At 52.5% G+C, this 12,771-nt stretch overlaps 6 protein-coding genes across 6 annotated transcripts; 4 read left to right on the plus strand and 2 right to left on the minus strand.

Annotated features, from left to right (window-relative positions):
• Window positions 1–296: 296 nt before the first annotated feature.
• JCM15063_004286 (histone H3 family protein) lies at window positions 297–1,259 on the plus strand (the record flags this gene model as incomplete). Its single annotated transcript, XM_076680753.1, has 4 exons — window positions 297–465; window positions 541–668; window positions 952–1,058; window positions 1,145–1,259. 4 exons carry the CDS (start codon window positions 297–299, stop codon window positions 1,257–1,259), a joined length of 519 nt encoding a protein of 172 aa, XP_076532152.1.
• A 341-nt stretch (window positions 1,260–1,600) lies between these two features.
• ADI1 (acireductone dioxygenase (Ni2+-requiring)) lies at window positions 1,601–2,539 on the plus strand (the record flags this gene model as incomplete). Its single annotated transcript, XM_076680754.1, has 6 exons — window positions 1,601–1,617; window positions 1,707–1,829; window positions 1,897–1,992; window positions 2,082–2,149; window positions 2,240–2,367; window positions 2,450–2,539. The coding sequence occupies 6 exons, from the start codon at window positions 1,601–1,603 to the stop codon at window positions 2,537–2,539; spliced, it is 522 nt and encodes a 173-aa protein (XP_076532153.1).
• A 370-nt stretch (window positions 2,540–2,909) lies between these two features.
• Window positions 2,910–4,649, minus strand: NNR2 (NADHX dehydratase; the record flags this gene model as incomplete). The annotated part of the gene is made up of 9 exons (XM_076680755.1): window positions 2,910–3,165; window positions 3,238–3,485; window positions 3,560–3,752; window positions 3,847–3,918; window positions 3,986–4,043; window positions 4,116–4,158; window positions 4,235–4,280; window positions 4,357–4,440; window positions 4,525–4,649. The coding sequence occupies 9 exons, from the start codon at window positions 4,647–4,649 to the stop codon at window positions 2,910–2,912; spliced, it is 1,125 nt and encodes a 374-aa protein (XP_076532154.1).
• A 419-nt stretch (window positions 4,650–5,068) lies between these two features.
• On the plus strand, window positions 5,069–7,070 carry JCM15063_004289 (uncharacterized protein; the record flags this gene model as incomplete). The annotated part of the gene is made up of 11 exons (XM_076680756.1): window positions 5,069–5,184; window positions 5,422–5,473; window positions 5,550–5,580; window positions 5,648–5,791; window positions 5,876–5,955; window positions 6,021–6,105; window positions 6,180–6,242; window positions 6,489–6,622; window positions 6,696–6,715; window positions 6,779–6,834; window positions 6,925–7,070. 11 exons carry the CDS (start codon window positions 5,069–5,071, stop codon window positions 7,068–7,070), a joined length of 927 nt encoding a protein of 308 aa, XP_076532155.1.
• Window positions 7,071–7,446: 376 nt separating this feature from the next.
• On the minus strand, window positions 7,447–8,828 carry JCM15063_004290 (uncharacterized protein; the record flags this gene model as incomplete). Its single annotated transcript, XM_076680757.1, has 4 exons — window positions 7,447–8,121; window positions 8,205–8,318; window positions 8,425–8,677; window positions 8,794–8,828. The coding sequence occupies 4 exons, from the start codon at window positions 8,826–8,828 to the stop codon at window positions 7,447–7,449; spliced, it is 1,077 nt and encodes a 358-aa protein (XP_076532156.1).
• An 840-nt stretch (window positions 8,829–9,668) lies between these two features.
• Window positions 9,669–12,025, plus strand: JCM15063_004291 (MADS-box domain-containing protein; the record flags this gene model as incomplete). Its single annotated transcript, XM_076680758.1, has 3 exons — window positions 9,669–9,881; window positions 9,955–11,457; window positions 11,528–12,025. The coding sequence occupies 3 exons, from the start codon at window positions 9,669–9,671 to the stop codon at window positions 12,023–12,025; spliced, it is 2,214 nt and encodes a 737-aa protein (XP_076532157.1).
• Between the last annotated feature and the right edge of the window lie 746 nt (window positions 12,026–12,771).

Here is a 12,771-nt window from a genome sequence, read left to right on the forward strand (position 1 = left end):
AACTCACACACAACTCTTGCGCGCTCGCTCTCAAGCTCCGACGGTCCGGTTACACTTTGTGCATCCATCAAGATCGGGAAGAAAACACGAGCTACAGACAGCTTTGCAGTGTGAACCAGACAGCATCGCCTCAAACGCGTCGCTTCATTTTGTGATCGATTGTCAACACACCTCAACCGCTCCCGGGCAGCACCATCAATCCGAACCAGTTACAACAATCCTCGAGAGCGAAAAACTTGATCGGTCCGCTGGTTCTTGATAGCACGGAGAGGGGGCAGTGATTGTTTTGTTTATGAATGGCTCAATCACCTCGGAAATCAATCACGACGACTACGACGACCAGGAAAGTCATGACGGTTCAAAAACGACTCGCACAACAAACCTTGTCTGGACAGATCGCTCCTCCTTCAGTCGGTGGAGGGACGACGAGTCGGAAAAGTATAGGCGGGAAAGGCAAAGGCAAAGGTATGTACCTCAGTTTCTCCTCTGCTTTACGACCATGTTTCGACAACTCATTCATTACTCGGATGTAAAAACTAGCTCCTGTGAAGGCCCCGGCAGCAAAGAAACCTCATCGATTCAAACCTGGAACTGTCGCCTTGCGGGAGATTCGACATTACCAAAAGAGTACAGATCTACTCCTGAGACGTCTACCGTTTGCAAGATTGGTAAGTCACCGAGCAACAATACGTTTCAAGGACGGCGAGGGGGAGGGGGGAAAACACAGAAAGCTAGAGGAACAGATTTGGAGAGGTCAGGTTGGAATGGGATCCAGACATGTAAAGCTTGGATGTGCTGCTTTCAGGCGTACATTATGGCTACGCAGCAGGAATGGGAACAAGTGGGCGATAGGAATCGTCAGGAATGATTTCGAATCAAAATATCAACATCGGAATTTGGTTCGGTAGCTGACGCTTTCACTCGTTTTCTCGTTCGCGTGTGGGAATGCAGGTACGAGAGATTGCGACCGACTTTTTCGATGGAGACGAAACGGGTGAACACGTCGGACTGCGGTGGCAGTCGAGTGCATTGTTGGCACTGCAAGAAGCTACCGAAGCGTACGTTCAACATCCCTTTGAGGGCCAACATTTTCCGCAACAACTCTTTGTTGACCCGAGTTATGTTTTGGTTTATGATTTTCCAGATACCTCGTGCATTTGTTTGAGGATTCGAATTTGTGCGCGTTGCATGCGAAACGGGTGACGATCATGCAGAGGGACATGCAGTTGGTCAGAAGGATCCGAGGTGATTTCTTTTAGACGACCGGCGGGATGGAGGGCAGATATCGAATGGATTACGTTTTTTTGGTTCACGAAACTTTTTGTTGTTACTCGGTTGTTTGGTTTGGATGCTCCCTGTACAGCTTATTTGACATGGTTTGAAACGTCGCGCCTCACTCGTATATACAGCGTACTATTATGTCGATTCAAGTGATTACGAGATTATTGCGTATCAGAGGACACAAGGTCTCGGTACGGGGTCATGAGGGTACATAGGTAAGCGCGTGGGGCTGCGGGAAGAGCAAGGCGTGCTTCTTTGCACCGGTCCTGATTCGCTCCCTCACCCAATCGCCTTCGGAACACCTACGCTACCAAACAAGATGAGGTCTTACTACTAGTACGCATACGAGATTGTACGCACTGAAACGAGGTCTCGAAGGAACAAGCTGACATTTCATCATCGTTGCCCCCTTTTCCTCCTCAAAGCGATGACATTGAAGGCGACCAACGTCTCGCTCATGATTCAGGAGAGTCTGTCTCGATCGAGACTCTCAGATCTTTGGGCGTCTTGCCGTACCCTGCGATCGAACTCGACTCGGTTGAACAAATGTCAGTTTACTCAACACACTCATCTCTGGATTTCCCTACAATGACTGACAAGATCGTGGTGAACCAGTGCCAAGGAGAGGAATTACAAGAATCGGGACGAGATCAACGTGAGCAAAGCGGGTATGGGAGACATTTACGAGGACAAGATCAAAGGGTTCTTCCGGTGAGATACTCGAGCGAGACCCAGAAGGAACCTCCCATGCTCCAGCTCTTCGTCAAGCTGACATGACTCTGTCGAAACCTTGGTTTCAGGGAGCACTTGCACGAGGATGAAGAGATCCGATACATTCTCGACGGATCAGGATACTTTGACGTTCGAGGTGAATAGCCTGTTTCGCCCGTCCAAAAAAGGGCTCCTGTCGTTCTCAAAGAGAATACTGACTTTGACTGGACCTCTGCTCGACACCTAGATTCGACCGATTCTCGATGGATTCGAATCGCGATGGAACCAAAAGATCTGATCGTTCTACCTCCTGGAATCTTTCACCGCTTCACTCTTGATGACAAGAATTACATCAAAGCGATGCGACTGTTCCAAGTACGCTTTGTCCCCAGATCCCGCTTTTTTTCGTTTTGCGAATTCTCGAGTTGACGTTGGCGGTCCTGGTTGCTTTCTTCAGGACGAACCGAAATGGGTACCACACGATCGAACTCCTGATGTAGAGAAGAATCCTTACCGCGAACAGTACCTCAAGACTGTCCAGATTTGAGGAAAAGGTCGATGATCGCGAAGCAAGTAGCTTTAGTTACCGCCCTCTCATGATTAAAAGCAGTTACAAAGAGTATAAACAAACAAGGGATTCTCGGAAAAAGCTAGCCCTCATAGCTTGTAGTCGATATCGAGAATTTCCAAGTGAGAGCTGCGTTCTATACAAGGGTTCGAACCGGTCCAAGGGGCAGGGGACTTGCAGGCTGTCTCTCGAATCAACACGCTCGAGAACTCGGCTACCGACCACAATACGTCTTGTTCTCCTGCGAACCCCGCGTGATCCTCTCGGTCGCCTGGAACCCACGCGCGCTGAAGCTCTGTATCAACCTATCTTCGTTCGTATATACATGGATGGCATTTCATGAAACACATCAGAGGATACTCTTCTTGATCCCTTGAACAACTCCTTCAATCTGCGCCAACACCGAGACGTCCGACTGATCTTGTTGGTCCGTGACCGCATCTGCTCCAAACACTTCCTCGAACGCTTTCCCAACGTACCCGAGCATTTCTCCCGTTTGCATCGCACGTTTGTAGTCGGCGAAACACAACCTCGATGCCGTGCGTGTCAAGGTGGAAGCTCCGTATGCGGCGTACAGAGTAATGTCTTGCGGTTCAAGTTTGTCGCTGAAAAACAAAAGAAAAAAAACCCAAAAATCAGAGAAGGCAAACGTGATGGAGGAAAGAAAAAAGACTGACCCTGAAGTCGAATCGGTGTCTGTTCGTTCTTCGTAATTTTTGCCCCATGCCAAAAACGTACCCACCGCGCCACTCAGGACATCACCTTGTCCTCCACATCGTCTAGAAGATCCCGTCGTCGCCGACAACAATGTTTTGGTACCATTCGTGATTCGATCTTGTGCTCCCTTTTGAACGATCGTTGGACCTCCGAGCGCGGTTGAAAGTTTCGCGGCAAGCTCATCCGGGTTGCTGTTCTTGTCGAGTTTCTGAACCCGATTGTCCTCCAGGATCGACTTCAGTCCGAGGAAGAGGGTGGGAAGCGGTTTGTTTGAGCACTCACGCAAGCTTCGACGAGTCGTCCAAACTCGACGACGTTTGGAGTCAAGATGGCTCGTTTGTACCCTTGTACGACACTCGGGTCCGTCTGAACGAGGAACAGTCCGTCGGCATCGATCACAATGTACACGTTGTTTTCGCGCGCGAGGCGGATCGCGACTCGTGCCGCAAGTTGCATGTGTTTCGATCGACCGAGTCTGTTTTGACCGTGCCTCGAGCTCAATGTCAGTCTCGCTCCCGTGTGTACTAGGGAGAGAATGAGAGAGAGGAGGAATGAGCTGGTGGACTAACCCGGGACCGATCACGAGGGTGTGTAGACGAGGAAGAATCCCTTGTAAGATTTCGGTAATCTCGTCTTCTTCACTGTGTTCAAGACGTACTAAACTCAGTTGTCCGATGCTTTTTCCGGAAAATCAAGCCACAAACGTACACGTCGGGCCCGAGGTCGGTATGAACGATCAAGTCGGGCGAGTACGTCTTGATCACATCTGACGAGGGCATGGCGACAGTTTCAGCCCCACAAGGTCGCAGACAATTGGAACGAGACGGGCGCGACTAACTACCAGCGGCAGGTTCGCAGATAACATGCGAGAGATCCGCTCCCTAGAAACAGCACGAAACGATCAGCGACCTCGGTCCGGGGAATAACAATGGGGATGATCAGGGGCGGAAGTCGCACCATACGCAAGGCAGTCATGCTCGCAAAGTATGGTGCACCGGCATAACTGTCAACAGCAACTCGGGCGTTGTCAGGATTTGGAGATTCGAGAGCCGCTCAGGAGAGAAGAGGGGGCAAAGTACTCTTTCGATCCACCGATGACTCCGACTCGACCAGCTTGACCTTTGTGAAGTTCGGGGGAAAGGGGAGGGATCAACCGCTTTGATCTGGCGAGGTTCTTGATACGACGAAAGTGCGAGAATCAGTTCAGGCAAATCAAACGCGGCCGGGCGACGACTAGGGCGACTCACACGCGAGTGTTCAGACATGACGGTCGAGAGGAAGCGACGAGTAGCCACGATGTTGCAACGGTGAGCGCAGGCGAGAGGGCGCGCGAGCGAGAAGCGAACTCGGCAGAATCGGAAGAAGACGTCATTTGTGCCACGTGTCGTGAGAAGGTCGGCACCCGCAAACCCCGCCGCGTCGGTGCGCTCTGTCCTCTCGACTCGCTTCCTGAAACCGCGCACGCATCGGTCGGGATACCGATACTACACCTGATACTGTACACAGCGCAAGGCGGATGCACCTGGCCCGAGTATTTGACGATACTGCGCGGTTGTTGAGAGCCGGAATCGCAACGACGCGTCGGTGGGTGCATGCGCCGCGATCGAGCCTTGCGGTCTAGCTCCAGGCAAACAATTCCTCGAACGGCCCTAGCCACTCTATTTACCCCCTCTGTCTCCCGTTCCCTCTCCCCTCTCCGTCTCTGTCCCTTTGCCTCTGTCAACCAACGAGAAGCCCACGCGCGCTTTCTCCCCACGTTCATTCAACCACCAACCTCCCCCTCTTCCGATCATGCTCTCGTTCACGTCGGCGGTTACTGCCGCGACCCTCGTGTCGTCCGTCTTTGCCGGTGCCGTCATCTCGGACCCGAAGAACCCTCCTCACACTAGCGAGAACGGTCAATACGGGTGCGTCTCCTGAAACCCCCTCTTCTCCTTTTTTTGGTGGGATATCGGGGATTCCGGCGAGAAACTAGTTGGTGGACGCGCCTCGAGATGAATGGAACTGTGCACAAGGACTGGCGGAAACCACGCAATATAGTCGTGCCACATCTAAGTCGCGTACACCACTCGCGGAACCGATCGAGTACCCTCACCCCCTCTCGCGACAATTGCGCTGATACGCTTTCTACGCCACGGAACTAGCTACAACGACTGCCGCAACTACCCCGACTCGGCCAACAGCAACTGCCAGACTGTGAGCTTGGGGATCTGCCTCGTTTTTGTTTGACCGGCCCTTGAAGAACTTGTTCTGACTCGGCTGCCTCGATCAGTCCTGGATCAACGACATTGATGACTGGTGCTGTGAGCTCGTATTTGGTTCGAGACGGGGAAACATCGAGCAGAGACTGACGCGTCTTCCTGTGGACAGTGTGGGCTCCCCCTAGCAAGGCCACGATCGGTGACTCTGAGCGTTACGAAGTTGCGTGGTGCACCAAGGCCGGTCACGGTACTCGCTTGATTCCCGAAGGCACCCTCACCGGTGTCCACTTTACCTGGGCCGAGAAATACGTTCGTAAGTACCCGCACGTTCCCACTGTTACATTGGAGCGAGCGAGCGAGTCGCTCAACCTGGCCCCCTTCTCTTGTAATTCGGCAGAGATTACGGGTACCGGCAAGTTCACCCAGATGAACATTCCCTCGGGTGACGAGGGAGGAGAGCTCGACCCCCACGGTGCCGTGAGCTCGAACCCAATCCCACGGTTCACGACTTTCGATTCCTGACTCTTGTTCTGCATGACTAGGATGGAAACGGTAACCCGATCGGTGGACTCTTGTTGTCCAACATTGGAGGACAGACCTTCCAGTTCAAAGAATGGACCCAGTTCAGTCAGTCTGCCCTCTCTGCGATGTCCTGATTTTCTCTCTTTCTGAACGCATCTCGTTTCTTTGCGTTACTGCAGTCTCGGACACCGAGTTCTGCATCCGTGCATGCTACGACGGACCCGACTCGTGGAAGTGGTGCAGTGAGTCGCCGCCTCATCTCTCTTCTAGAAACAAGAGACTGAACCTCTTTCTTTCTGTACCCGTCTAGACCACATGTATGTCTCGGTCTGACTTTTCTAGGGAATTGACCCATTACTGACTGTTTTCTTCCCATCTCTCGCGCCGCACCTGCAGCTACGATGTCATGGGCAAGTTCTATTCTTCCTTTCTTTCTCCCCCTCTCTCTCGACAGTGAGGACCTAACTCATCGAGTCGTGGGGAAACAGGCTGCTACTGGAACATGCCGGCCAACTACGACTCGGGTAGCTTTGACCAGTGCAACGCCAACTTGCCCGCTCAAGCCATGGGCGAGTACAAGCTCAAGAACGGTGCCACCTCGACCTGGCACCAAGGTGTCAACGTGAGTGCTTTTGAACATTGACAGTTGATGACCTTTTGTACTGACTCTTGCTCAACGTTGAAAAAAAAAACAGCCTACTCCGGCCGGACAAAAGTGCGAGACTCTCGAATCGGAGTAAAGACTGGGCTGGAAGCTAACTCTCTCTTGAAACTGCAGCCCTCCCGCCTCGTCGAGCTGCCACGCTCAAGCCACCATCACTCCTGCTCGTTACGGTAAGCCGTTATTTCTCCCCCCCTGTTTTCTCCCTCGACCATGGCAAGTCAGCGACCTGATATCCTCTTTGTTCTCGTTTCTTCTCGCAGGTGGTGGAGCTGCCACGACTGCCAAGCCGACTACGACCAAGAAGGCGACGACCACCAAGAAGACGACCACCAAGAAGACGACGACTACCAAGAAGAAGGCCGCCTCGACTCACAAGGCCAAGCGTTCGCACGAAGCTTCGATCTAAAAACCCCTGGACTGCTCCTCTTGGAGAGGCAAAACGGTGAAAGGGGTCGATCAAATGCTGCACGCTATTGATTTGCCCTCTCTCCTCTCGCTTTCTCTCGGGTCCAATCAATGCCATCTCTCTCGTGTTTCGTTTTTCAAGGCTGAACTCTGGCCGCCCCTCCTATCTCTCTCCTACTTCGTCGTTTCTTCTATCCCCCCTTCCTTTATTTTGACATGCTTTTTCTATATTTTTCGTACCGATTTTGCGCCTCTCGCACAGACTTTGGGCTGCAACCGGTTGACAACAAACCATCTCACTCTCTATGTGTCCTTGACAGATAACCAAAAAAACGAAAACAACTACAAAAGAGTAGAGAGAAAGAAATACAATCAATTCATTTCCAGAAATGAACTTCTTGATCCCAACTACAACTCGCGACCAACCCTGGATCAAACAAACTCCAAGCACACCCAACGACAAACTCTTGGTGTCTGTCCCAAACTCGTTCCAACCTCCCTCCAAACCCACCTTGACTTGAAAATTGACTTGTTCCTCCTCCTCCTCCTCCTCCAGAGGGTAGAGTAGACCATTGTCGACAAGTCATATCGTATGAACTTGACAACAATCGATCACGTTCGTGAGGACTCCAAGCGACTTTTCTCACGGCGTACTCGTGTCCCAACAAAGTCGCTACCGTAGGGTTCGATTCAAACCTCGGAATCGATTCAGGTAATGGTGGGGGTTGAGAATTTCTTAGATCGTGAATTCGAATCGTACGATCTACTGAACCTGTCGCGATCAATGGAGTGGGAGAGTACTTGTTGAAATCAAGAGTCAAGATTTCGGCGTTTGGGTGAGCTTGGGTCGTCATGTTGGCTTGTGCCAATTTAGCTCCTCCTCCTCCAGGTGTCGTCAGAGGTAAGGGAGAACGAGTATCGAACAATTTGAGAGTACCATCGGAAGAACATGAGGCGATGATCGAAGGCTGGTGAGGTGAAAACATGGCTTGATACACGCAAGAAGCATGAGCTGGAATCGTCGTCAAGGATTGGGTTCGATCTGGAGTCCACTAATAAGTTCAAAAATCCAGGGAATCGGGTCAGATTCCGAAATTGCACGAGAAAAGGGAGTAAAGGTAAGGAAAAAACGAACAATCTTGATGGTACCGTCCCATGAAGAGGTACAGAACAATTCCTTCTGCGTGTTGGACCAATCGATTGAAAACACTTCACGTTGATGTTCGTGCCATTTGCGAATCGGGAAATCCTGACAAAAGGATTCGAGTCGCATTTCGAGTTATATATTAGCCCCGGGACAAACAAAGATAGGTCCAAAGTAGGGAAGAAGGGGAAAACAGGGAAGAGAATCTCACGTTGAGCATGACATCCCATAGTTTGACACTACCATCTCCACTCGCGGTCGCGATCTGGTTCTCGTGCACTTCACTCCATGCGAGATCGTACAACCCATCCTGAGTGTCGAACGCCTTTTCGATCGTCAACGCTTGAGGAGTATCTTGGACTACCGACAGGCGTCCGTTGCCGACCAACCCGAAATTTGCACTTCCTGCGACAGCCGATTTCGTTGGGTAGAACGGGGAGAACTTGACCGAGTAGCAAGCGAAGCTGGAGACAAGAGTTCAAGGTATCAGTGCCCCCGTTGAGACGAGAAGTGAGGGGGGGAGGCCGGGAGTGGGGGTTTCTGTCACAACTTGGGGGGAAGAGGGAGCGCAGGAATTCACCCGTCAGTGCGTATCCGTTTGAAGGGCTGCTGCATCTTGATGACTACGACGGGCGATGGGTTGAACAGACAGAAGAGTCGGGACGCCAAGGAGTGGATCGGGAAATTTATAGCCGGAGGTAGTCGAACCTCTTCTGGTGAGGGTGCTCAAGGTTGATGCAGCTGGTGGATGATTGAGCAGAGTCCGAGGCGAGGTTGTGTCGGCGTGACGTGTATGAAGGAGGCGGACGAACCGCGAGCCGAGAGCCGGAGGTTGCGTTCACTCAGGGGAGGTTCGTGCAGATTCTCCTCGTCCGCAGCCTTCGCCTTCTCTCTTCTCTGAGGGTTGCTATTTGTGGCCTCGGGTCCCGTTCAGAAATAGCCACTGTGAGCATCGTCCCGGCATGACTGACCAGGGTTCTCACTCCTGCGGACCGCTTCGTCTCGTGCACGCTGACGGCTTCTCTTTCCCCCTGCGTCGCCTGAATCGAATCGCTGCCCGATTTGTCCGCAATCTCCGCTCGGTCGCTCTCATGTCTCTAGTTCGACGCGCTCTGGCACCAGACTCGAGTTACTGTACTGCCTGTCAGTGTGTCGATCCGCCAGTTGCTCACGACGCGACCCGCCTCGTCGTGATTTCGAACCATCGCCCCCACGCAGCAACGAGGCCGACTTTCGCTGCCTCCGCCTATTGCTTCCTCGCGCGCTCTTTGACGCGTCATTGCAATCGCATCTGTGGACTGGCAAGCTTGCACAACGTGCACTCTGCTTTCGGAAGGCTCGCATTCCCTCTCGGCGGCTGAACAACCTCGCCAAGCGAAATCCGACCTGGCATTCCAGACCGTTTCCTCAATTCGACGACATCCCGACGACGACCACCAAAGTTGATCAAGAGTGATGGGTCGACGCAAGATTTCGATCGCGCCCATTTCGGACGACCGCAATCGTCAAGTGACATTCCTCAAACGCAAGAACGGCTTGTTCAAGAAAGCGTACGAGTTGGGAGTCTTGTGTTCGGCAGACGTTGCCGTCGTCGTATTCAACGCAAACGGCAAACTCTTCGAGTTTGGAAGCGGTGATCTCGATGGCATCTTGTTGCGCTACTCTCACGTGCGATAGTTTCGCTTTGATCGAATATTGCCTTGTTCCGGGACTAATCCTTCGTTTTGCGTACGAATCTCAGTATGCAGGACCGCCACACGAGAAAAAAGGACCTGCAGACTATATCAACAAGGAAGCTCTCGCTGCAGCGAGTCGCGAACTCGCAAACTCGGGTCTTCCGTCCAAACTTTCAGGAGGAGCAGGAGCGGCCATGGCGGACGATGATGACGACGACGATGACGTAGGCGAGGAGGATGAGAGCGAGATGCATGGCGTGTACGGAGGAGTTGCATCGTCGACCGATCGCGAGAACAGCTTCGCGCCATCCCAGTCGACTTCGACAAACACGTCCGCGAGGAGCAGCAAAGGCAAGCAAGCAGTCGTCGCAGCGCAAGCTCGGGAACAGAGATCGCTCGCCGAACAACGACAGTCGTCCCCAGACTATTCACTCTTTCCGCAATCGACAACATCACAAGATCCCTCGACGTCTTCCTCGCTCCCCAATTCGTCGGCATTTCCCTCGACTTCGAGTGCTTCGACGCCTTCACTGTACTCGCTACCGCCTCCATCTCAGCCCAACTTTCCCGCATCGCAGCAACAGCAGCAGCATTCCATGTTTTTCCCTCCTCCTCCACCGAACCCTGCAGAGTTGTTCCAGCTAGGGCTCTTTGGAGGTTCTCATCCGAATTCTCTCCCTCCTTCATCTTCCGCCACAACGTCCACGCAACCGAATGGCCCGTTCAACCTGCCACTGCCACCTGGATTCCCGAACCCGATGGCTGGACAAAACATGTTTGGATCCGGTTCAATCAATGGGTTCCCAGCACCTCAAATGGTTTCAGGTGCCACAGGCCTCAATCCATTCGCGTTCCCAAACTCGACCTCGAACATGAATGGAGCGAACGCGATTGCGAGCCACAACATGTTGCTCAACGGGTTCAACTTTGCCGCTCCGAACCTCTCGACCGGATTCCCCAATTTCTTCAATTCGAACGATGCTCCTCCTACTAGTAGTGCTGCGGGAGGAGGAGGAGGAGGAGGAGGAAGTGGTGGTGTGCCAAGTTGGTTTGGGGCACCCAACCCTCAAAATCAGATGCTCGCGGCAGCGGCAGCACTTCATCATCAACATCAAGCGCAACAACAATACCTCCAGCAGCAACAGCAACAGCAACAACAGCAACAACAACAACATGAACAGAATCGATCTTCTGCATCTCCTCATCGAACGAGTAGTGCGACTCCTCACGATCCTGCTTCGATCGAGAGACCGACGAGTACGAGTTCTGCAACTTCGAGAACTGGGGGTCGAAGGGTCGCTCCTCCGACTCGTCAAGATTCTACCAACAGTACGGCTTCGTCGATCGGAGGAACGGGTGGAGGAGGCGGTAGTGGCAGTTCCTCGAGACCGAGGTTGAACGTTGCGATCCCGAGTGCTTCGAACGCAGAGGAAGGCAGGAAAGCCGGGTTGGTCACGGCAGGAGGCGCGAGTATTCTTGGCAAAGGGTTCCAACGGCAGAACCGACAAGCGAGTGAAGGCCCTTCTGACCCCGTCGTAGAAGACGACGATGATGATGAGAACAGTCAGGTCAGTCTCGTTGTCCTCGTGCGATACTTAAGCTCCTCTCGGTGTGCTCAACGTTTTTGAATTTCCCTAGCCTACTGCGGTGCCGAAATCGGCATTTGCGGCAGATTTGTTGGCAGCTCAATCACCGTTCTTCCCTCATCCGTCTCATCACCATCATCAGCAGCAACCACCACCATCGTTCCCATTCTCGTTACCTGTCTCGAATTCAGATCCAACTCACCTCGCGGCTTTCGATTGGGCTCGAAGTTCTCAAGCAGGATCAGCAGGTACTGGAGGAGGAGGAGGGTTCAGGCCTGCACCCATGTTGGGGGATGACGAACGTGGAGACCTGATCCGAGATTCACCTGAATCGATCAATTCTCGAGATCATGAAGGGTTGGAAGGGTTGAGTCAAGCTGCTGCACTCGAATCGCTTCAACAACAACACCAACAACAAGAACAACAACAACAACAAGAGGAACACGTGAGACGAAACTTGAAACGACCGAGTGTCGATCTTGAGGAAGGGATTGAAGGACTCGAAGTCGACGAGACTGAATCTCACGACACGAGGAAACGAAGAGCTTGAGTTGGGACGGTGGGAAGGCGAGATTTGCTTGAAGAGACAGGAGAAACACTGCAGCTGTGAACCGTGTGCACAGGGCTATGCACAGCGGTGAGAGGAAAAGGCAGAACAGACACTTTTTAATCATTCTCGGATTCTAGGGTTCGCGGTAGGCAGGTTTTAGCGGACAATTTTTTCAACTAGCAGTAGAGGTCATCGCATGAATCATCTTCCTATCTCTTCTTTCCCTTGTGAGCCGAACGAGGAGACGAGCGACAGTCGAGCCGAGCGATACTTGCTTCTCGAGCTATCCCAATTAACTTTTCTTCTCCACGTCGTAGGGGTTCTGATTCGATTCGAATCTGAATCCGGAACCTCACCTGTGCGCCTCGTGGTACGAACAAAGGAGTGTTTGAGCTCAAGCTTTGATCCCAAACTCTGTTTACCTCCCTCGCATACGAAGAGTCGGTCCCGAGCGAAACCTTGTTTTCCCTCGAACAAAGGCAGAGTCGAATCTGCGCCCATGTGCCCTCTAATCGGGAACCGAGCGAGAGTTTTTCGAAACTTCCCTTTGTTCCGTCGCAGGGGAATTCCCCCTTGTTTCGATATGTCTCACATTGTTACGTTCGGCGGACGGGAAGGACAAGCTTTCCGTACGTGGCATCGGCATCGTGTAAACCGAGTTTGGGAGTCCCAGCATCGTCGGAAGGGACTACAAGAAGACGCTGCGACGGGCGCTCCTTTCTTTCTCTTCTCGCACACCTCTTCCC

The sequence above is a fragment of the Sporobolomyces koalae genome, assembly GCF_050403365.1.
Source record: "Sporobolomyces koalae JCM15063 DNA, S_koalae_JCM15063T_v1_ctg44, whole genome shotgun sequence".
Classification (NCBI taxonomy): Eukaryota; Fungi; Basidiomycota; class Microbotryomycetes; order Sporidiobolales; family Sporidiobolaceae; genus Sporobolomyces; species Sporobolomyces koalae.